At 42.3% G+C, this 22861-nt stretch overlaps 1 protein-coding gene across 8 annotated transcripts in view; it reads right to left on the minus strand.

Moving 5' to 3' along the window:
• Positions 1-22861, minus strand: part of fggy (FGGY carbohydrate kinase domain containing) — a 371941-nt gene that overhangs the window by 142067 nt on the left and 207013 nt on the right. For 7 of the 8 annotated variants that reach the window (XR_013579315.1, XM_078561209.1, XM_078561205.1 and 4 more), the window contains 2 exons: positions 21377-21505; positions 994-1097 (listed from right to left, as the gene is read on the minus strand). Coding sequence is in view for 7 of the 8 variants with exons in the window: in XM_078561209.1 (XP_078417335.1) it covers positions 994-1097; positions 21377-21505 (233 nt within the window). In the remaining variant the exon portion in view is untranslated. Of the gene's footprint in view, positions 1-993; positions 1098-18815; positions 18927-21376; positions 21506-22861 lie in introns of those variants that run through there. The other variant, XM_078561211.1, reaches the window with a different exon arrangement.

Here is a 22861-nt window from a genome sequence, read left to right on the forward strand (position 1 = left end):
TTTGTGAGTGTGTGAGTTGAAAGTGATGAGGTGGTTGACTTACCCTGGCGGAACGGATGAGACCATTTATCCTCTTCCTGCACTGGATGGCTGACTTCCCCTGTGCTCTGGTGGCACTGACCACTGTTGCCACCGCCTCCGACGTTGGATCTGGTGGATCTTCTGCGGCCAGAGCGGAGGTAGACGACATTGCGGCAGCCTTCCGCTGCGTCCAGCAGGCAACCCAGGGAGGCATCACTAAATCTGGGGGCTGCTGTCTTCTTTGCTTCCGGGGCCATCTGTTGCCTGGAGCAGTCCTAGTCTGTAGACACGAAGTAGGCGTGCGCTTTGGTGCGCTTTAAATATGGAGCCCAAAGCAATGAAGCACTAAGGTCACGGTGTGGCCAGCAAATCCAAGCCCGTGATCCAGCGATCCAGAGTGTTTCGTGTGAATACATTATTAATGAGGTGGGACGTGCCACGAATGGGACGATACAGCTTGAAAACCTGCCATTGCAGCTGGCAGGTAAAACTATTTTTTCCTGCTTGCTACTGCACTTAGTGCAAATCTGGGACGATTCTGCTCACAGAATCTAATCATCACCATAGAACAATCTCAATTTAGCTAGGTAATGATGAAAAAGAGGAATTTAGGTCATTGTTGTGACTTTTGTTGCTTCAGTATGGCTTTAACAATTTATGCAATATTACCAATTTAAACTACTTTATCACTCTAGTATATGGCACAGTCTAGTCCAAATAACATCATTTTTATAGCTCTGGTTTAACAATAAATTAATTTATTTGTTAACCTGACTATTGCTTGAGATTGGTTGTTGAACTATTTGAATGATATAGTGTTGCACAAACACCCTTATCCTGTTTTAGTGGTTACACCTGGTTAATGGTTAGATGTGGCCAAGAGATTGGAATAATTCATAAAATTTGAGCATTACATCGTTGAGTTTGTGCCAGAATTGTCTATCAGTTTGAAACATTGGTGAAGGTGCTTACCCCCATGTGGCAGGAGGATGTTCCACAGATGAGGGCAAATCTTGATGTAATTGGCTTGTTCTCACAAGGCAAGTTGGAACCTTTCACATCTGCCCCAATCACACCTATGGAAAAAAACACATTTCTTGAGAAATAGATAATCATATTTAATTATCCAAACTCTGCAGAACTCACTTTGGGTAACGTCTTATTCCTTTACCAATCTTCCAGAGTTACAGTACAGGAGAACTGTATGCTGATGCATTTCACCACAAACATAAGAGGTGGACACCATTGCCATGGTGCCAGATAATTTGTGTCCACATAGTGTCAACATTAGTGTGGAACCTCATTATTGCAGGTAAGATTTTGGTTAGGTATCCCAGAATATGGGATTACATTGAATATTTTACAACCAAGTTGACTTCAAGTTGAAGCTAGGCCCTTAACCTCATTTCCTGTCATCAAAGCATGCATAATAACTGCCACTATGTTACAGCATTTGTAAACTTTTCTGCATCTTGTCAGGATGGTCAGGATTTTATGGGATGGCAGTGGCCTATCACTGGCTGGAAAGTCGGGTGCAGCCCCACTTCAGCTGGTTATGGGAGCCCTGACCCAATTATGTGTGTAGTAGGCAATTATGTCCTGCCCACTCGAGTGGCCAACCAATTGGAGGGCTGGCAGCTCTTCAGTCCCAGTAGAGTCACTAGGAGGCAGTCATTGGTGAGGGTAGGGTCGGGGGCAGAGGTTGTTCAATCTGAGGACATAACGAAGACCTAAATGGAACAGTAGGCCACCTCTGTTGGCCAAAGGGTATCCAATCAAGAGGGCCACTCCCACCCGAGCCAGCAAGGTGGCTGCCAGGGTCTCCCCTTGTAGCGATGGCCTCCATCCTCCACTGTTGGTAAAATACCTGTGGCAGGAGGAAGAGGCCCTTAACTGACCCTTAAGTCTAAGTAATGTCGTACAATGAAGACCTAAATGAAATAATAGATCAGGTCTGTGAGATTCTCAGCAACACTATCAAAAATCCTTGATCTTGATTTTGGCCACACATGGGTTCTAGAAAAGGAAAATTATTTTTCTTTATGCCTGTGAATGGATACTCATCAACATTTGATTCACCAATGAGAAAATTAAACACTTGGACTTTTCAAGGCTTCAGAGATCCATGCTTGTGGTATAATTGTATAATTTGAGCAAAGTTATTAGCATTATATAGTCTTCTGTACAATGTGCATTAATCTGGAAAGCTTGTTATGCCCTCCAGGCTCCAGGAGGTGGGTTTGGGTGACATGGGGCATTTAAACAGGTGGGAGTGTGCCAAGTGGGGACTCCACTACCTTCCCACCACCACCCCAATTAAGTCTGGGTAGGGAAGGCTTGTGGATGGGCTTCCTGTCCCGCCACCAATTGAGGCCCCTAAGTGGGAAATTAATGCAATTAATTGGTTCCTTGTTGTACTCAGTGCCTGATCAAGGGACCCCACATCAGGAAGGGGGTCCCCGTTGAGAGCCACAACCTTGCCCTTGCTGTTGACCTCCCCCCCGCACAACCCCATGCCTCCTCCCGCCATCACTCACCTGCGGGCTGGGTCCCTCAGTAATCTTGGGTCTTGAGTAGGTGCATTACTTACAGTAGCCATCACCACCCTGCTACCACTGCCCAACAATGCACAGCTGTTTCACAACATATCACACTCTGATTGGCCAGCAGCTCTCAGGGCCCAAGGTTCTTGATCCCGGGTAAGGCCCATCACTGCCGAGTTAAGTGCCTGGTTGACACTTAATTCGGCGGGCCTTCCCAAAAGTAGGGTGATGCGGGGCTCTAGCTGTCAGGGCGACCAATCCACCCAGATATGGGACCATACCATAATTGAGGCAATTGTCCTGTATGTTGCCAGGCTGCTCCTTTTCTCATATTTCAAACCTTTAAATTTCGTACATGCACAGTATGCAAATGCACGATTACACAGCTCCTGGCTGCCCGATTTGACAGGTTCACCAACTCACCAACGCCAACAGCATACCATCACCACTTCCCACACCCTCACAGGTTCACCAGCAGCACCTCCCACCAACCCTCATAAGTTCAGCAGCACCCCCTTCCCCAACACCCGCTCTCACAGGTTCACCAGCAACCCTTGTTCACTCATATGGTCCCCAATGCCAAATTGTCCCTTAATTTTTTTCCCTGAGAGTTGACCACCCCGCTTGCTGGCTTTCCAGCTGGTGGTTGAGATCCCCATTGCTGAACATTAAGTTCCACCTGTGGAATACATTGGTGTAGGCTGTCCAGTCTGTGTAATGAGCTGAGAGACATGCAGAGGATTTTGGATAGTATTTCTGTTAGGTTTCCAGTTCTGTTTTTCAGCTGACAGATTTTTTGCAAGGTACTCCCTAAGCTTTACTGTTAATTTCAATAGAAGGAAGTATTCTTGGAAGATTTGTTGAACATAATTCTGACTGCAATTCACAGCAGTTTGAGAGATCTTGTCTCAATAAAGGTGCAGAGGGCAATGGTCCTAGAAACTGACAGAATGTTCCTATTTACAAGGAATGAAGGTGTATATATAGCTGTATCTCTTGAATAATTCATTACACAATCCTTATATTTGAATATCGTGAGTTTCTTACTTCTAATAAAATGCCATTCTTAGAACATCAAACTCCATTCTTCAACATTCGTGCTAATTTCTGGATGAGAATCTTTAAAACTGAACTGCCAGCTTAAATATAAATGGCTAGTGAGTATTCTAGGCTTTATACTAATTCAGTGACTAGGCACTAGACTGAGTCAAGATGGGTGGGGATGTCATGTTCTACTTTGTAAGGAGACTGGGATCAAAATTCATCTGTTAAATTGCCCGCCCCATATTCAATTTTTTTTAAAAATCAACCATGTGTATTTAGTTAGGAAGACCTGTGGAAAATATCTTTGCACATTGATGACTCTGCTTGTGCACAAACCCAGATGACTACTGAAATAGCCAAAGATTGTTTTGTGTTCTGTTAGTGTAGAATCATAGAATGGTTACAGCACAAAAGGAGGCCATTTGGCCTATCATGTCTATGCTGGCCCTCTGAAGGAACAATTCAACTAATGCCACTCCTGTGCCTTCTCCCTGTAGTCATGCATTTTTTTTCCTTTTGAGATAATTACACTACTCCATTTTGAAAGCCTCAATGTTCCCTGCCTTCACCACAATTTCAGACGGTGCATTCCAGATCCAAAGCACTCACTGCATGAAAAAGCTTTTCCTCATGTCGCCATTGATCTTACCAAATACCTTAAATCTGTGCCCTCTTGTACTCAATCCTTTTACCAATGGGAACATTTTCTCCCTATCTACTCTGTCAAGATCTCTCATGGTTTTGAATACCTTTATTAAATCTCCTCTCAAAACTCCTCTTCTCCAAGGAAAAGAGTCCCAAGGTCTCCAATCTATCTACTTGACTGAAGTTCCTCATCCCTGGAACCATTCTCGTGAATCTTTTCTGCACCCTCTCCAATGGCTTCACATCTTTCCTAAAGTGTAGTGCCCAGACCTGGACGCATATACTCCGGTTGAGGTCGAACCAATGATTTATACAGGTTTAACATAACTTACTTGCTTTTTCACTCAGTGCCCCTATTGATAAAGCCCAGGATGTTGTTTATTTCATTAACCGCGCTCTGAACTTGTCCTGCCACCTATAATGAATTATGCACATAAGTGCCTCTGCTCCTGCACCTCCTTTAAATTGTACCCTTTATTTTATTTTGTCTCTCTGCATTCTTCCTACCAAAATGTATCACCTCACACTTCTCTGCATTAAATTTCATCTGTCACTTGTCTGCCCATTCCGCCAACCTGTCTATGTACATTTGAAATTCTACACTATCCTCATGGTTCACAATGCTTCCAAGTTTCTTACCATCTCACATTTTGAAATTCTTCCCTGTACATCAAGGTCTCAGTCATTAATATATATCAGGGAGAGGACGATCCTAACACCCATCCTAAGGACCTCCTATATAAACCTTACTCAAGTCCAAAAAACAATCGTTCACTACATTCTTTGTTTCCTGTGACTCAGACAATTTTGTGTCCATGTTCCTACTGTCCCTTTTATCCCATGAGCTCTAACTTTGCTCACAAGTGTATTGTGTGACACTTTATCAAATGCCTTTTGGAAGTTCATCTACACCACATCAACAGCATAACTTCCATCAACCCTCTCTGTTACCTCACCAAAAAACTGAAGTAAATTAGTTAAACACGATTTGCCCTTAACAAATTCATGCTGGCTTTCCTGAATTAACCCGCATTTGCCCAAGTGACTATTAAACTGACTGGCCTGCAGTTGTTGGGCTTAACTTTACATGCTTTTTTGAACAAGGGTGTAACATTTGCAATTCTCCAGACCTCTGGCGTTATCCCCAAGTCTAAGGAAGATTGGAAAATTATGGTCAGTGCCTCTGCAATTTCCACACTCTTTCAGTATCCTTGGATGCAACTAATGCCTTATCAAACTCAAGTATAGACAGCCTATCCAATACCTTCACTTTATCAATTTTAAACCCTTCCAGAATCTGAACTACCTCCTCTTTCACCATGGCCTAGGTATCATCTTCTTCCTTGGTGAAGACAGATGTAAAGTATTCATTTAATAACCTCACCATGCCTCCTGCTCAATGCATAAATCACCTTTTTGGTCCCTAATCAGCCCCACTCCTCTTCTTACCACCCTTTTACTACTTAAATGCTTATGAAACTTCTAATTCACAATCTTCCACTTTGCGCAGATTCATTCATTAATTCATGTTAATTTCCCACAGTTGCCACAGTGGGATTTGAACTCATGTCTCTAGCCCAGTAACATTATCATCATGTTACCATCTCCTTTTTCTTCAATACTATGAAAGAAGAAATTGATGTCATTCAGTAGCCTGCAGATGCATGACAAACTTTGGAGAATCCGAAAAGTGTAGGGGTTTGCCTGGTGCAGTCCATTTTATTTTGCAACTGAGCTACGCTTGGGTTGTTCTCACTCCTGGTGAATGTGAGCCTTTGCAAGCTTCCAAAAATGATGCCAAATGAACATGCTTGCAATTTCCCAGCATTTGCATGTAGGCAGTGCTGTAGGCACCACACACCCCTACCCCACCCAAAAAAGTCACAGTGGAAACCCTTTCTTGACCTTTGAGGTGTTTTTTCTTAAAGCTGTATTTTGCTGGTTCCTTTCTCAACAGTAATTTGTTTGGTGCACTTTTGACTTTTCCTTTTGCATTTCTTTTGCACTAATTTCTATTTGTTTTATGAGGCTTAAAGCTAATCTTAAGAACCCCTAAGTGTGAGGATGGGAATCGTCATCTGCCAAAGTGTTCAGTTTAGAGGTGGATACAGGCAAGTGGGCACAGAGTAGCTCTTGTGTAGTTTGACCTGCCAGACATCTCCCCATGGGCTGTTGTCGTCTTCCAAACATCTCCCAAGAGCAATTCCTAATGGAAAACCCATTGGTCCCAATAATGCAGCTGGACAGATTAAAAAAAAATATATAATTGACACAAAGACGCATGAGACTTCTAAAGGGAATGTGAAAAATGTCAAAATAAAAATGAAGGAAAATGACTGCTAAGACAAGTTGTTAAAATACACTTTTGTATAAGTATCCTTTCCATAACCTCTAAAATACTGATCAATGCCCAGCAATCTTAGATGCTGCTTTCAAATGCATATTTTTTTTATTTCTGATACGTTGCAGGCCAGAATAGTAGATAATGATGTGCAGTAACAAAATTCTCACAAATTAATACTTAAATGAAACTTCCAGCTATTTAAGGCGTTGGTCAAACTCACAGGAAAATGCATCAGAACACAAGCTCAGCATGTTTTCTTACAGGTGACCCACTTCCCGCTATCAGCCAACTAATTTACACTGTAATAATAGGCGGTTAGAATCAGAAAATTCTGGCCTGTGTTTCCACTAAAAGTTGTAAAGTGTTACTAAGCTACAACATTCTGCATCCCTCTGAGAGTTAAAGGCCTTCATGTCATTCCATAGGCTGTGAGAAACATTCCTCCTGCTATCAAACAAGCAATGCAACGTTACGTTTTCTCTTTCTTTCAATTATTTCAATGTTAATGAAATGTTTGGGCTAATTTCTTTATTTGTAATTTTCCAAAATTGCCTAAATTCAACCAAAAACAGTAGACACATAGTTACCAGTTAAGTCAACTAAGAACCTGCTTGTGGGCAGGCAGTGTAATAGGGTATGCAATAATACTGGCAATGCAATTTCATATATGGTAGATGTTGTGGGAGGATTATCTGTCTTAATGATAAATGGCAGAAGCACATGCATGACACACAAGGACTCCCGGCAAGGAGAGTCGCTGGCTGCCAATCCACTTCTACCATGCCACAGCAAGCAGCTCCATCCACTAGAACCCAATGCATCACTGCAAAAGCAACTATATGCAAATATATGTTAACTTTGGAATAAACAAAAACATTACAGCCTGGACTTTCCGCTTGGTTATCCTGGTGTCGGATGTGAAACATGCCAGAACTTGCACTAGCCATAAGGATGTGTCCTGACTCCAATCATTGGCTGAGAATGTCAGTTACTTAACGTTGGTGGGCTTACTAGCCTTTAATGGAAAGTCAGGCTGTAGGGGCGCAGAGAGATTAGCTTCTGAGGACTGCTGCCATGTGCTGGCTTAGGTTGGAAACTTTTTTTTTAAACGGAGTCTAAGTCTATGCAATTAATCACTCCTCTGTATTTCTGTCATTCAAATAGTATTTCAACAGGCCTACCCATATGTAGCCATATTGTATGGTCACTGCACTCTCCCCCCATCACTTTTATCCAATTTTCAGATGTTGGTTATTTACTGAACAGAGTTATCCTCCTGTACTTTGCCTAGGAGTTATATGCATAAGCCTTGACATGACACACATGTACATCATCAGGGGCCACTGGAGTTATCAGGATAAGAACCCTGGTGAATTTTTGCCTTCCCAATCCAGCTATACAGATGCCAATTGTGGCACCCCTGCTATGCCAGCCAGTTTAATATTGATTAATTTATCCAGTTAGCAGATTGAGTCTGTGACCTTCCTGATCTGTACAACCCTGCTAATCACTGGGTAAACTCATGAGCCATCAGTGCAATATTGCTACTTTTAAATTAGTGAAAAAGGGGAGGTTATTTTACAGTTAGCCATTACTAATGTTGGTAATTATAGTGTTTGATATTTAAATTTGCCAAATGTTAATCAGCTTAAATCTATTTCTGAACACAAGGGAAAAGAAAACTTCCAGACACTACGATGTGGCAGCTTGTTAATGCTCCAATGTGCCATACTATAAAGGAACAGGATAGACCAGCCCATTCACACTATCTCAGAAACTTTCCCTCTCAATTGCACGATGGGAGAATAGCATTTGAGCGCACCCTAACTGTTGCCCCATAATGGAGAATGAAAATCCCAGGTGTTAGAAACGCAGGTGTCAGTATGTATTCCATTCCCTGCATAACCTTTGCTGCCTTGACTCAACAGTGGTGCTGGTAGGACAGCAAAAGATAGACTAAAAGTAAGGGGAAGAATTTTAAAGTATATAAAAGGAAATCTGTTACACTCTTTTTACATGGTAAACTATTATTAATTATTCCATTTGCTAATTATTTTTGTGACCTTAAGGTGAATTTGATACTCTATAGCCACAGTAATATATGGTTTAAAAAGAACTATGCATCTGAAGGCGTAGGGAATAAAACGGTGGTCATTATTTGAAACATGATGCATGTAAATTAAGCTGGTGTTTTTTTCAGAAAAAGTCCCTTGAAAGAATGTTCTATTCTTTGCAATCCCAGATGGTACTACCAGTCCCTGCAAGCAGTTATCTGTGGTAGTATTCTGTGCTTCTGCATCCTGTCTGAGACATGCACATGGGAAAGGGAGCTCTGTTCCTCAGTAGCACACAGACAGAGGGAGAGTCCCTCAAACAAGCAGTACTCTGTGAGTCATGTGTCTCAGGGTGAATCACTCTGGGACTGAAACCAAACCTTAGCCAATAATAGGACTTGGTAACAGAAAAAAGCAATATAATCCCAAGTGCAGTGGATGGGCTTTGTTTTAGGGAACACTTTGTTACATCCTTTTTAACATTTAATAATCTAAAGTGATATAGTATAGAATAAAACACAAATGGGAGTGAGTTACAGGATGATAAACGCATCTGCTTCTGTAATGACTTTGACAGCAACACTGAGAGGTTTCTCAGAATATTGTATTTTAAAGTGTTCTGCAACAATAATGCCCTGTTTAATTATTCTATTTTACAAATATTGTATATTTTGTATTGTTGGCATTTTGCGCTGTACCTCAGAGCCTTCTGGTTATTGTCCAAGGCTTACGAGTTATTTACTGAGTTAAATGCTCAGTAACAGGAAGGGGATATTTTAGAGTTATGACTAAGATACCTTTGTTCATAAAACCACATAGCAGGAATTGGAGAATTTACAGGGAAATAAAACAACTCCTTTCACTGAGAGGTGGCACATGAGAGATTGTATGAACCATATGTTATTCTTTACCCCCATCAGCTGATCTCCAAAATTCTGTCAGCCACTGTGCTATCCTCAAGCAATTTAACATTTCCTCTGATATCAGAATCTCAATTTCCTTAACTTATTTCCTATATCTAAATCAGTTGAGACACAGTGCAACAAAAAAGGACATTATTTGACGAGACACTACTTTCCATGTTTGTGTCACTGTGTCTTCTACTTTCAAACTACTAGTTGGAGAAGCATGGACCAGAAATTTGTCTCCATTGTGTTCTGCAGCTGGGTAGGTACTAGTTCATGTCTCATACATGAAATTCTGAGTCACTTACTAAGGAAGAGTGTCTAAGGTGGTATCTTGTTGCATTTCTCACCGTTTTTATCTTCTCCAAGTAAGGGTAAATAACACCATCCGCCCTTTACGACTTGCAGGGTAGGGGGATGGTGATGGTGGTGTCGGGAGCTACCTGCACCTCAATCCATAGCCAGTGGTGACTGGGGATGTCAACAGTGGGACTCAAACCCAATCCTTCAGACTAAGCGGCAGGAACACTACCCCAGAGCCAGTGGTCATTCGGTTCGGAGGCAAGTACCTTGCATATTTATAGACCATATTCTGGTCTCCATTTAGCTGGCTGAATGGGGTTCAAATCCTTTACTTTATGACTCAGGAGACAGGAATGCCAGCACTAAGCTAAAGAGTCAGTCTGGGAACAGGCTTATTGAGGTTGATTTTTCTCATGTGTTACATAGAGGATATGCTTGGATTCTGCCTTGTTTGTATTTTATGAATTATACTACCTTAAATAAGAGTTCTAATGCAAATTTAATTTTTTTTAAAACTATAAATGATAACATCAAGTTGCATGATGATTGCCTGTATTTCTATGACTTACGGGCCATATGCTGAAAACGTCCACATAATTTGGGCATTCTGCTTCACAATTATGTGCTCAAATGCTCAGCAGATTAAAGAAACAGGCATCAATTGCAAAGAAAATTAGGAATCTCTTCTTTGGCTGATTGCTTTTATTTGGAAAAATGATTATCATTCAACCTAACAAATAAGGTATCAGTGGCTTGATGTATACAGTACTGCTGTACAGAGTGCCTGGTCTTATCAAGGCAAAATAATTGGTTTCTTAGGCATTCAAGGCAGGAATGTCTTTCATCAGTGGGTGCAGCACCCTTTATTGACTGCATTTCAAAAGGAGGCTAAATTCCGTCTGATGAAAAGTAGGTTGTGAAGACAGATTTCCTTGAACTTGTAATATGTTGGAATGCTCAAGTAACTCTGGTGATGCCTACACGCCTCTTGTGTATGAGTGGATTGGCTCAGAATGTCTTCAGTGCAGGCATATATGCCTCTGCTTATTTCTATGGAAGTTCCCCTTCTCCCCTACTTCCATGAAGAGAAGAAGACTTCTTAGAGGCATGCCCATCTTACCAGTGGAGGCAGTTTCAATTGGCAGTGAAAATTCCTTGAGCTTTAGTACATTAATCACAGAGTCATAAAAGTGTTACAGTGTAGAAGAAGGCCATTTGGCCCATTGTGTCTGCACCGGTTCTCTGAGCATTTTAACTTAGTGCCAATCTCCTGCCTTTTCCCCATAACCCTACACATTGTTTCTATTTAGATAGTCATCCCTCTTGAATGCCTCAATTGAACCTGCCTCCACCACACTTCCAGGCAGTGTATTCCAAACTCTAACTGCTCGCTGTGTGAAAAAGTTTTTTCTCAAATGGCAGGCAGTGACTAGTAGGGATTGGTGCTGGGACCCCAGCTATTCACAATATATATTAATGATTTAGATGAGGGAACTAAATGTAATATCTCCAAATTTGCAGATGACATAAAGCTGGGTGGGAGGGTGAGCTGTGAGGAGGATGCAGTGTGATTTGGGCAAGCTGAGTGAGTGGGCAAATGCATGGCAGATGATATAATGTGGATAAATGTGAGGTTATCCACTTTGGTAGCAAAAACAGGAAAGCAGATTATTATCTGAATGGCTGTAAATTGAGAGAGCGGAATGTGCAACGAGACATGGTTGTCCTCGTACACCAGTCGCTGAAGGTAAGCATGCAGGTGCAGCAGGCGGTAAAGAAGGTAAATAGTATGTTGGCCTTCATAGCCAGGGAATTCGAGTACAGGAGCAGGGATGTCTTGCTGCAATTATACAGGGCCCCGGTGAGACCACACCTGGAATATTGTGTGCAGTTTTGGTCTCCTTATCTGAGGAAGGATATTCTTGCTAGAGGGGGAGTGCAGTGAAGGTTTACCAGACTGATTCCTGGGATGGTGGGATATGGGGAGAAAGCGGGAGCTGGCTATTGAGTCAGATGATCATAATGGATGGCGGAGCAGGCTCGAAGGGCCGAATGGCCTACTCCTGCTCCTATTTTCTATGTTTCTATGCTTCTTTTGCAAAACACTTTAAAACTGTGCCCTCTGGTTCTCAATCACTTTATGATCGGGAACAGTTTCTCCCTATCTATTCTGGCCAGACACCTCACGATTTTGAAAACTTCTATCAAGTCTCCTCTTAGCCTGCTCTTCTCCAAGGAAAGCAGTCCCAACTTCTCCAATCTTTCCCCTCAACTGAAGTGTCTCATCCCTGGAACCATTCTCGTAAACCTCTTCCGCACTCTTTCCAATGTGTTCACATCCTTCCTATAGTGTGGCACCCAGAACTGTACACAATACTCCAGCTGAAGTCTAACCAGTGTCTTATATAAGTTCATCATAACCTCCCTGCTCTTGTACCATATTCCCCTATTAATGAAGCCTAGAATACTGTAAGCTTTAGAAACAGCTCTCTCTACCTGTCCTGCCACCTTTAATGACTTATGTACATATGCACCCAGGTCTCTCTACTCCTGCACACCCTTTAGAATGGTATCCTTCATTTTATACTGTCTCTCCATGCTCTTTGTAACAAAGTGTATCACCTCACACTTCTCCACATTGAACTTCATCTGCCACCTATCTGCCCACTCTACCAATGTGTCAATGTCCTTTTGAAGTTCTACACTGTCCTCCTCACAGTTTACAATTCTCCCAAGTTTTGCGCCGTCCGCAAACTTTGAAAGTGTCACCTGCACACAAAGATCTAGATCACTTATATATATCAGGAAGAGCAAGGGTCCCAATACAGGCCCCTGGGGAACTCTACTACAAACCTTCTTCCAGCCTGAAAAATACCCATTAACCATTACTCTTTGTTTCCTATCCCTCAGCCAATTTTGTATCCACTTTGCTACTGCCCCTTTTATTCCATGACCTATAACTTTCCTTACAAGTCTGTTGTGTGGCACTGTATCGAGTGCTTTCTGGAAGTCCATATACACCACATTAATGGCCTTGCCCTCATCAACCATCTCTGTTATGTCTTTATAAAACTCCAGCAAGTTAGTTAGACACAATTTTCCTTTAACAAATCCAAGCTGACTCTTCCGAATCAATCCATATTTTTCCATGTGACTATTAATTCTATCCTGAATAATTGTTTCTAGTAGTTTTCCCACCACCGGAGTTAAACTGACTGGTCTGTAATTGCAGGGAAAATCTTAACAACCTTTTTGAACAAGGCCGTAATGTTTGCAATTCTCCAGTCCTCTGGCACTTCCCCTGAATCCGGGGAACATTGAAAGATTATTGCCAGTGCCTCTGCAATTTCCACTCTCACTTCCTTCAATATTCTTGGATGCATGTCATCCAGTCCCAGTGCCTCATCAACTTTAAGTACTGACAGCTTATCCAATACCTCCTCCTTATCAATTTTAACCCCTTTCAGTGACTCCTCTGTCACCATGGCCTGGGCAGCATCTACCTTATAGGTAAAGACAGATGCAAAGTATTCATTTAGCACCTCAGCCATGCCTCTTGCCTCTATGTGTAAATCCCCTTATTGGTATGTTTCTAAATGCGAAACTAGCAGCGCACCAAACCAAATGCAATAATTCAAAAAAGCAAAAATAATAGAAGCTCCGTCAGAAGTCAGCAACAGGCACATTCAGAAATATTACGAGCACCAGCAAATGAACTTTGTTAGTGTACTATTTTATACTGGTTTTGAGTGATGATGTTAAATCGTCAAAAATGGAGGGGACAAGGCCATGCCCTCACTTACATAATCTTTTCATCCTAAGGATGTTTGAACAACAGACTCCACAGATACAACGCAATCTGAAAAAAGAGGCAGTGTGCTTCTGGTTGCCTTTTGCAGTAAAACAGATTATGTAATAATTGTAACTTTTGATTTGCCAAGAACATGCCTATACTTTAACAGTAAGTTTTTTTGATGATTGTTCTGTACTAGATGCACAGGGCTGCAGGCCTGAAGCTTGCAGCCACTAATTTTTGCAATTTTGTACATTTGCATTTTATTTCTGCTTTCCTCTTGCTTTTAAGCTTATATTGAATATTTAAAGTTATTTTGTATTGAATCTTACTTTGTAGACATTGATTTAAACCTATATGTGATTGTGCTTTGATTATTGATCAATTATATAATCAGTAATATTGTTAACTGTAGACTTGGGCTTTTTCCCAAGGATTTCCCTTGCACACCGTATTCACAGCTGCTGTTCTGATTGAACATTGTAGATGAGCCACTACTAAAAAAAAGTTATTTTCCTCCATTGTTTTAAAAAAGGAACTGTTCTTAATATATTGACCCCAATAACTACAAGCCAGGATGATGCGTGGCCTTACATGGGGTGGTCGACTAATATTATCATCAGGAGATGGACATAACACTTGATGGATGGCAGATGCGAAGACACCATCAAAAGGTGCATAAACAACTTAGATATTGTGAAGTCTGCATGGCCTTGCAGTGCCTGTGAGGAGAATTGATAAGGACTGAGACTTGTTTTGAGAATGTCTGAACCAGGCTTCGAAAGGCTGGAATGGAGCCAGAAATTTCACTTAAAGGGACGCTGCTTTCAGGACTCAGGGCTGCAGCCGGAGTGGAATAGTCAACCACTGAAGACTATGGGAGGAAGGGTCAGGAACGGAGTGACTGACCATAGTACCCACCCTTTGTAACGTTATTCAGAAATTTGCTAATGTATGTACCAAGGGGACGTTTCCAAATTAGGTTCCAGTCGTGGAACAGATTAATTTGGCGTTATCCATTTTGGGGAACTGTCGTGAACAGACCAATTTGGGGTTAACGTTTGTAATATAGTATATATCTGTAATATAGTATAGTATGTAAGTAGAGTTGTCTTTCTTTCTTTCATTTAATATATGAAGTGTTTTCTCCTTTCAATAAAGTTATCTTTCTTTCTTCTTACTTAATTCTTTCTATATTATTAATTATAATTTCATATAATTATTATAATTATCATTATTCAATAAAATGTTTTAACACATTGCTTGGCATTGTCACTCATTCCTGTTACATCCAGAGTACAGCTCTGAACCTAAGTGAGACTGCACAGGTGGAATATTGTGCTGCTCCCAGGAGTGGGAAACAAGGCGGGCGGGGAACTGAATTGAACAGGAGGACAAAAATCAGCTCCTGATGGTGGGATGTGCTTTGGCAGTTAAGTTCAGAGAAAGTTGAAGATGTGTCGAGCTTCTAAATGACAAGCGTCGGGAAGCTCATTTGCATGCATCTGCATGTCATGCTTGCTCATTAAAAGGCCAACTTGCCTGAATTAATTTCCCCTTCCCAATTAAGTTATCTGCGAGCGAACAATACGTGCCTTCAGACTTATGACTGCATACAAGTGGCATGCCGCAGGCGAGGTAGTCAACTTGCTGGAGTTGGAGTGAGTAGCCACTGTTTCCTTCCTATTTGTGAGCATTGTTCAATGAGGCAATTATCGGGTGGTGCCAGTCTAAAGACCACGTGGCGGGAGGTGGCTGAAAGAGGGAGTCCGCAGCAGGGTCGGAATCTGGGAGGGAAGGCGAGGGCGTAGGGATGTGAGAGGGAGGGAAGGGCCTTGCATGTTGGGTGTGAGGTCCTGTGAATGGTTGGGAGACAATTTCCGGGCAGGGATGGCGGGAGAGGGATGGTCCTAAAGGGTGGGGTCAGTGCTGTCTATGGTGGGATCCTGGGGGTTGAACTGAGGGTACTGGGCAGCGGAGGGAACAGTCACAGTGAGAGGAGGTAGTGGGGTGCAGGTCCAGGGTCATGGTTGAGTATCGGATGGTCTCAAAGTCAGCGGGGGGGAAATGAACAAAACAGCTGGCGTGGATAATGGGAGAAGTCAGGGTCAGGGTGGGCATGAGGACAGTAATGGGTGTAGGCTCAGAGGGGAGAGAAGGCATGTGGAGGGTGTTGGTTATAGGATCAAGGGTAATGGGGGAGGTTCAAGGGTAACAGAGGGGAGAGGAATGGTTATACCGGGTGGGTCTAGGGATATGGGAGGAAGTTGGTGGGGAATATGGGGAGGGTAGAAAGTGGTGGACTGTGCCTGCGCCATTTTCTCAAAGCTCTTCTTCTCAACACAGTTGCTCTGTACGTGTGAATTCTTGAAGTGGGAGGAGGGTCGTTTCGGGCGTATGGAATTAAAGGTGAGTACAATTGGTCGACCAAAGGGATGCCCTAATAATCATGTCAACTGCATGAGAGCCATGCTCAGGTGTGTTCTCCTCTCTGTGGTGAAGCCAACGTGGCAGATTTGTTCTCTGGCTCATGGGTCTCATAACATCGAGATCCCAGCACAGTCGGGAACTGCAATAAAGTCTGCACTGAAGGACAACTCAAGTTGGGTAGGTGGAGGGTGGGTGGTGTGGAGGGGGCAGGTAGAGGGGGAGAAGGGGGGGATGGAGATAGGGGTTAGCTCACTGGGAAGGGGAGGTGACAACAATATGCCGATTTAGAACCTTGAGGGTCCCGGGTAGATGGCCATGGCTGATAATGATGTAGGTGGTACGTCTATGATGGCAAGGCAAGCATCTATCAAATTTGTCCCAAGGGTGAGGGGGGGGAGCCCAATAATATTTGAGGGAAGGTCTGCAGACATGGCTTCCTTTACCCCAGTCAATGCTGCAGTCTCCATGCACATGGATGTATGAATGAGAGAAGAACTCATCTGTAGTTCTCCAGGATGGGCTTCACCACAATGTGGTGGCTGGAGGTCATGGGTATGCCATTGCTAGCTACAGGGCTTCCCAATGGCTGAAATGCTCAGGGCCGGAGAGACAGCTTCAAAGAATATGCTGGCTAGATGGATCACTGCAATTTATTCACAGATCACCTCAAGCATACAAGATGCTGGCTCCAGGCAACCCTGCACTTCTACTGTCTATGGTCCAGCTGAGGAGGAAGTGCCGGGGGCATCACCTTCCTGCCCACCCTGTGGCAAAATTCGCCATGCTCCTCGTGCATGCATATCTAATGAACTGACCAGCTGCCTTGCCCCCGAGTGGAAATCACTCTCATGTCCGCTCCGACCCCCCAACTTATACTCCAGAACGGAAGATTCTGCCCTCAGTCAACAATAAAAGTTGTTTTTAATCACACTTAGCTCATCCCTAAGCATAACTGAATTAGAGAGAGTGAGTAAATGAGAGCCTGTAGAAAAATGAAAGGATACACATTCAGATGTAAAACGCCAGTACCCATTAGAACTTACCAGATTTGCACTGGAAAGTCATGTAATCTGTTCTATGCCACATGAAAAGTCCTCAGACAGCCTTACAACTCTTGCTTAGTGGTTTACTTTTAATTGCCTTCTGGAATGGCCTAGCAAGTCAGTTGTCTCAAAGGCATTTAGAGATGGACAATAAATGCTGGCCTTGCCAGTGATGCCCACATCTGTAAGCAAATAGAAAATGTTTGATACACATCGCCTTACTGCAGGAGGGAGAGCTTTATAACTACAGCATTGGACTGGGACTATTGTTGCATCAGTTTCTGTAATTGTGATCCCAGAAAAATCTAGCTGCATGCTACATGTCCTTTTATACAGGTTTAGCTTTTCATCTTGTTTCTAGGTACGGACCATACATGGGCCACGTCTTTCCACTGCTAAATACAATTTCTATAGTTTGGTGGTGGACATGTAAACCCACTGTGGGCTCCCAGAATCCTTACTAAAAGAGCAGTATAAAAGCAACTTTATCCATAAACAGAGAGACACCACTCTACATAATCTTCAAACTTCTCAACATTACTCCTCTACTAGAAGGTAAGGTGATACAGAGCAAGAGGAAGTGATCCCATGAAATGAAACCCCTGCAACTTTAATGCCTGAAATCCTTTTGAAGAATACACTCTGCAAACCGTGGGTCATGGGAGGACAGAACATGCAGTAGGGTGAAACCAGAGTGATTCTTCTCCCCCAAAATTAGGGCTGGTACCATTTTTTCCTGTTCCTCTTTCTCAGTCACTCATTAACATTTAAGCATGCTTCAAAGACAAAAAAACCTGGGCCTGAATTTTACCCTTGGCAGGTGCACATGATTGTCAGGCCTGGGAGCGGCTAGTAAACGGACCGCTGACCGCAATTGGCCCCCGACTGCGATTTCATGCTGGCTGGTGTATTAGCGGCCAGCCAGTGTGAAACGTGCGCTGAAAAGCTCAGTGCTGCCAGGCTGGGGGCAGGAAGAGGTCGGGCAATGATGTCGCTGCAGGCGCTGATGAGTGCTGCAAGAGAGCTCCCTGAAGGCAGGCAGATGCCTCAGGGAGCTGTAGACCTACAAATAATGAAATAAAGTTGTAAAAAGCTACAAAAAAAGCCCATGCATTGCAGTCAAGCAACTGAAAGTATACCTCATAAAAATACAGTCCCCAGATATTTATTTTTATTTTATTTCCTAGTGGAGATTTCATCCCACCCTTGGATGAGGTTTGATGAAAAATGCAAAGGCCGCCTGGCCGATTTGCCCCTCCGCCAGCTATAAGGTTGGATAGGCCAAGAAAAATCGCAGACAACTGCACTGTTAATGGGCTTAATTGCCCTCTTAATTGTCGGCGGTCACACTTCCGACTTTTATACATGCCAACCAAGCGAAATATCGCGCGAGTGCATGATGAGTTTGGGAAACTCACTCGTGAGATTTCATGCCTGATTAGGCCGGGTGCATGCCTGCCCACGAGGTTTAAAATTCTGTCCCTGATTTTCTGACGGGCCAAAATTAGGTCTGAACTATTTCATTTTATAGAAATGTAGAGAATAACAATCTCCCAAATCAATGGAAGAACATGCACCAAACACAGTGCTAACATTGAAAACGTATGCATCAAGTTATAGCAGTTTGTCACTCTCCTGATTGGACAGTACGGGATCAATTTTAGAAGAGAGCAATGAAATCATATTTTACCTTCATCATTGACACCCAATGGATACTCTGATGAGCTAATTGGTTATCTAATTGGGATGCCAGCACTCCGGGCAGTTTAAGACAAGGATCCAATGAGCAGTTTCATATTTGTGTGGCCAGACCTTTACCCACTGCTAGGTCCCTCAAGACTGGGCAGGTATATAAGAATGATGAGATTACTAAATTGTCAGATGTAACACTCAAAGCACATTGACTATTTAAATGGCACTAAGTATGATGATGATTGAATTGGAGCAGCTCCTCTCCCACAATAGTCTGAACAACAGAATTATTGCAGTAGTATAACTATGGCAAGTTAACAATGGGTATCATTGTATCTGCAGTTTGCTGTTGTGCGTGGGGGTGGGGAGATTTCCAACTGAGGTCATGAACCAAGGCTACAAAGAGCATCCCTGGTCTGCCAATAGCCATCTGGTTATTCTCTCAAAAACGTCAAATAATGCAGGCATCATGTATTACTACAGAATTAAAGCATCATGGCTACTCCCTAGATAACAGATTGAGTGCACAAAAATATTTTCTGTGGTTTTAAATGCTCTGTGCATGTAACAGACTGGATCTCCTTCCTGGGTTTAAAGTATGGAGCTTTGACAGCCACATGGGTTCCATCTACAACACTCTGAATTAAGATTTGGGAAGCCTGCCAGATGGCAAATATTCCTTCTTCAGTTAGTGCCTCCTTTCCACTGGGAAAGTTATGAAGGCGTTTTCTGCAAAAATGGCATCACTAGCTTGCTTTATAAAGGAACAAACAACAGCCTGGATTATCTGGCAAATGTCACTTGCGTTGACCTGGAAGAATCCTATTACCTGGAAACTTATTACCATAGTGACCTTCATAGTTTCAGAAAACGTTGTCCAAATCTTTGAAGTTGTCAGGCTGCTGCAGATGCCACTGCTTCTGCACTGCATGAGCTACTAGGGCAGCTCTCTTTTTGGAATACAAGATAGCTATGCAGTGCTCTGTAAACATAGATTGCTGGTGCAGTAATCATACATCCTGAAATGTTTTGGACCTGAAGATGTTTGGGTATACATTTGTCTTGGGTGACTGTATAAAATGGGCTATACTGAAACAGAAGCCCACTCTACACTCTCTACACTTTTTTTTTGACTTTGACACATTTGACTAAATGTATGAAATCTGAAAGAAATAGACAAATATAGAGTGGAATCATTAGCCAAGGAGTAGATAAGAGTTGTAAGCTAACTGGAAAAGGCCAGTGTAGAAGGAACTGTGTGCGGACAGTACAGAACGATAAAGAATTTCTGAAGGAAAAACTATCAAAAGATGAGCTACCTAATGGTAGCATGGGGCAGTTTAAGAAGAAATTGGGCTACATTATTATAGCTTGGTAGAAGGTCATATGATGATAACTGGCTAAAAGTGCATGAGTTACAGGCTTTGAATGGCCAAAAATGTTCAAGAAGTTCCCGTGGTACAGAACATACATAAACACACATATCCACATTTGTGCATACCCATTCACAGGATAAGGAAGATTTGATCTCCCATTCTTGCTGTTTCATTCAGAAAGAACGTACAATCCCTCTCACCACAGCATTTGAATGATTCTTAAAAGACTCTAGGGCCGGGATTTTCCGTCATGGCGGGACCCGCTGCAGCAGATTCTGCAGCCCAGCCAAAAATCCATTGACTTTCAGCGGGACCTGACGATCCAGAGGCAGGCAGGGCCAGAAAATACCACCCTAAGTCTTCTGTTTCTACTACCATTCCCAATAGTCCACTTCATTCAATCACTCTATGGAAACAAGATCACCAGTGGAATTAGCCAATACTGTCAATCAAGATCTTTCAGGGTGATAAATAATTCAAAGGCTAACAATTCCATGACTTTAGAAAGTATAAAGATATTTGGCACTAGTTGTAAGGATCAGAGGGACTTCATTTCTCAGGGATAGATTGAACATGAGCAAGTTTCTGAGATAAAGAAGAAATACACTAGAAGAAAAGGAGACTGAATCTTATCTCCTTTCTCCTCTCCCCCACTGACTTATGTTGAGGTACAGAACCACGCATGATGGTTTCCCTTTATTACTTTATCGCCCATTCTATTGTGTGAGACTAAACAGTGAGTGCCTGCATGCTATTCGGCCTTGGATGGTGTCTAAGCTAAGGAGAGTACTGTCTTCACGAAATGTGTGCACACAGTGCCTGTCCAGCAGCAGCCACTAGCTATTAAGCATGGGCAGATCCCTTGTCAGCACTCCAGTTCCGATGAAGGGCCATACCTCAAAAATTAACCTTATTTTATTCAGATTTTAAAGAGCTGTTGGGTGTTTCCAGCATTTTCTGATTTTATTTCTGATATCCTGCACTTGAGCTTATTTCATTTTACTGTATTGACATTAAATCTGGTAATATAATTTAAAAAGAACAAATAAAAGTAATTAGGAAAGCAATCTCTCTAAGATTTGTGAAAAACATGCCAAGGAAATGATCAAAGAAAAATAAATTCATATAAAATATGATTGAAATCATTCACTAATTTTCTCCCATCCTTTTTTACCCAGAGTACCTAAACCTCCTGCATGGGCGTCGATCAGAGATGCTGCCACGGCAATGCCAATAGGTAGTCCTAGCGCTTGAGCAGCGACTGGTGTCAAGCCACGTCCCACGCGGCTGCCAGGAGACAACACATTATTCCCTGAATCAGGCAGAAAAAGTAAACAGTTAGCCAGTAGAACAAACATCACATTCATGTAGACCTGAGACAGGTTGCTTTAGACAAGGTACTGGAGCTTGCAGACATAAATACCTCTGAAATGAAACTAATACCTGCTTAGCTCTAGCAAAAGCAATCTTAACCTGTGAAATCCTGGAGTGATTTGCAACTCAACTTATTCCCTGCAGGTGTCATTGGCCCTCTCTTGTGGTGCATTCATTTTAAGTAAAGAACCTGAATACTTTATGAATGTATCATATCCAGTATGGTAAATTATATGGTTCAGCACACCTAGCACAGAGAATAAAATTACTGGGTTGAAAATTGTGTGGGCTATGAATTGATTGCTAACCCCCTCAACCAAATTCATGATATGTACACCCATCACTTGAAGCTCCGCAGCGGTAGCACTAAATCATAAAACTACCGTAACTTTAGATTGTTTAAATTTTTCCCTCATTGCCTTAAGGAAGTGCTTCATACTGGGACATGGTTTCATGATACTAATGGCCCTTGGATCCTTCACAAAAGTGGTATTGTTCACATGTGAGCTTAGACAGTGATTGTCTGTAAAATATTTATCTGTATACAGCATCACAGCCAAACTTCATTTTGTCCTCGCCAAAAATACACACAAGCACACTTCCCATCATGAGTCATAGGTAGTTGTTAGGTGCAGAAAGTCTGGCTGAAAACCCATTGATTTGCTAAAGTCTTTTAGGGAAGAAAGCCCATCATCATTGCCCAGTCTGGCCTACATTTGACTCCAGTTCCACACCACCGTGGTTAACTTTTAAGTAGCCTGACAAGCCACTCAACTGTATCAGACCACGACATGGACTGCAGTGATTTAAGAAGAAGTTCTGGCACCATTTTCTCAGGGAAACTAGGGATGAGCAATAAACGCTGGCCTTGCCAGAGACACCCACATCCCAAAAATGAATTAAAATGTTCCTCGTGGCTATATATTCTTGGCAATAAGCAGTATTTTGTGGTTTAGGCTACTAATCATAGTTTTTCTTGATGGACTTTCATGTATATTTGTTTAGGTATCTGGAAAAGCAATCAGTATGTCTGGTTGGATGAAATGAATTCGGCATGGAAATAATAATATTTTTTGTTAATTGATCAAAGAAAATTTTTTGTTGCCATTTAAATGGAGCTGTCAGTTTTGTGGGAATTTTTTCCTGTACATTCCAATAATTTTGTTTGAACACTTCCCCTGTGTTTTTTTCCTCTACATTATGCACACCTTTTACATTTTTTTTCACTGCCTCTGATGGAAGAGAAGGGTATTTGTTTAATCTGGAACTAACTTTGCTCATGCCTCACTAAATG

Source organism: Cetorhinus maximus, chromosome 17, assembly GCF_964194155.1.
Source record: "Cetorhinus maximus chromosome 17, sCetMax3.hap1.1, whole genome shotgun sequence".
Lineage (NCBI taxonomy): Eukaryota > Metazoa > Chordata > Chondrichthyes > Lamniformes > Cetorhinidae > Cetorhinus > Cetorhinus maximus.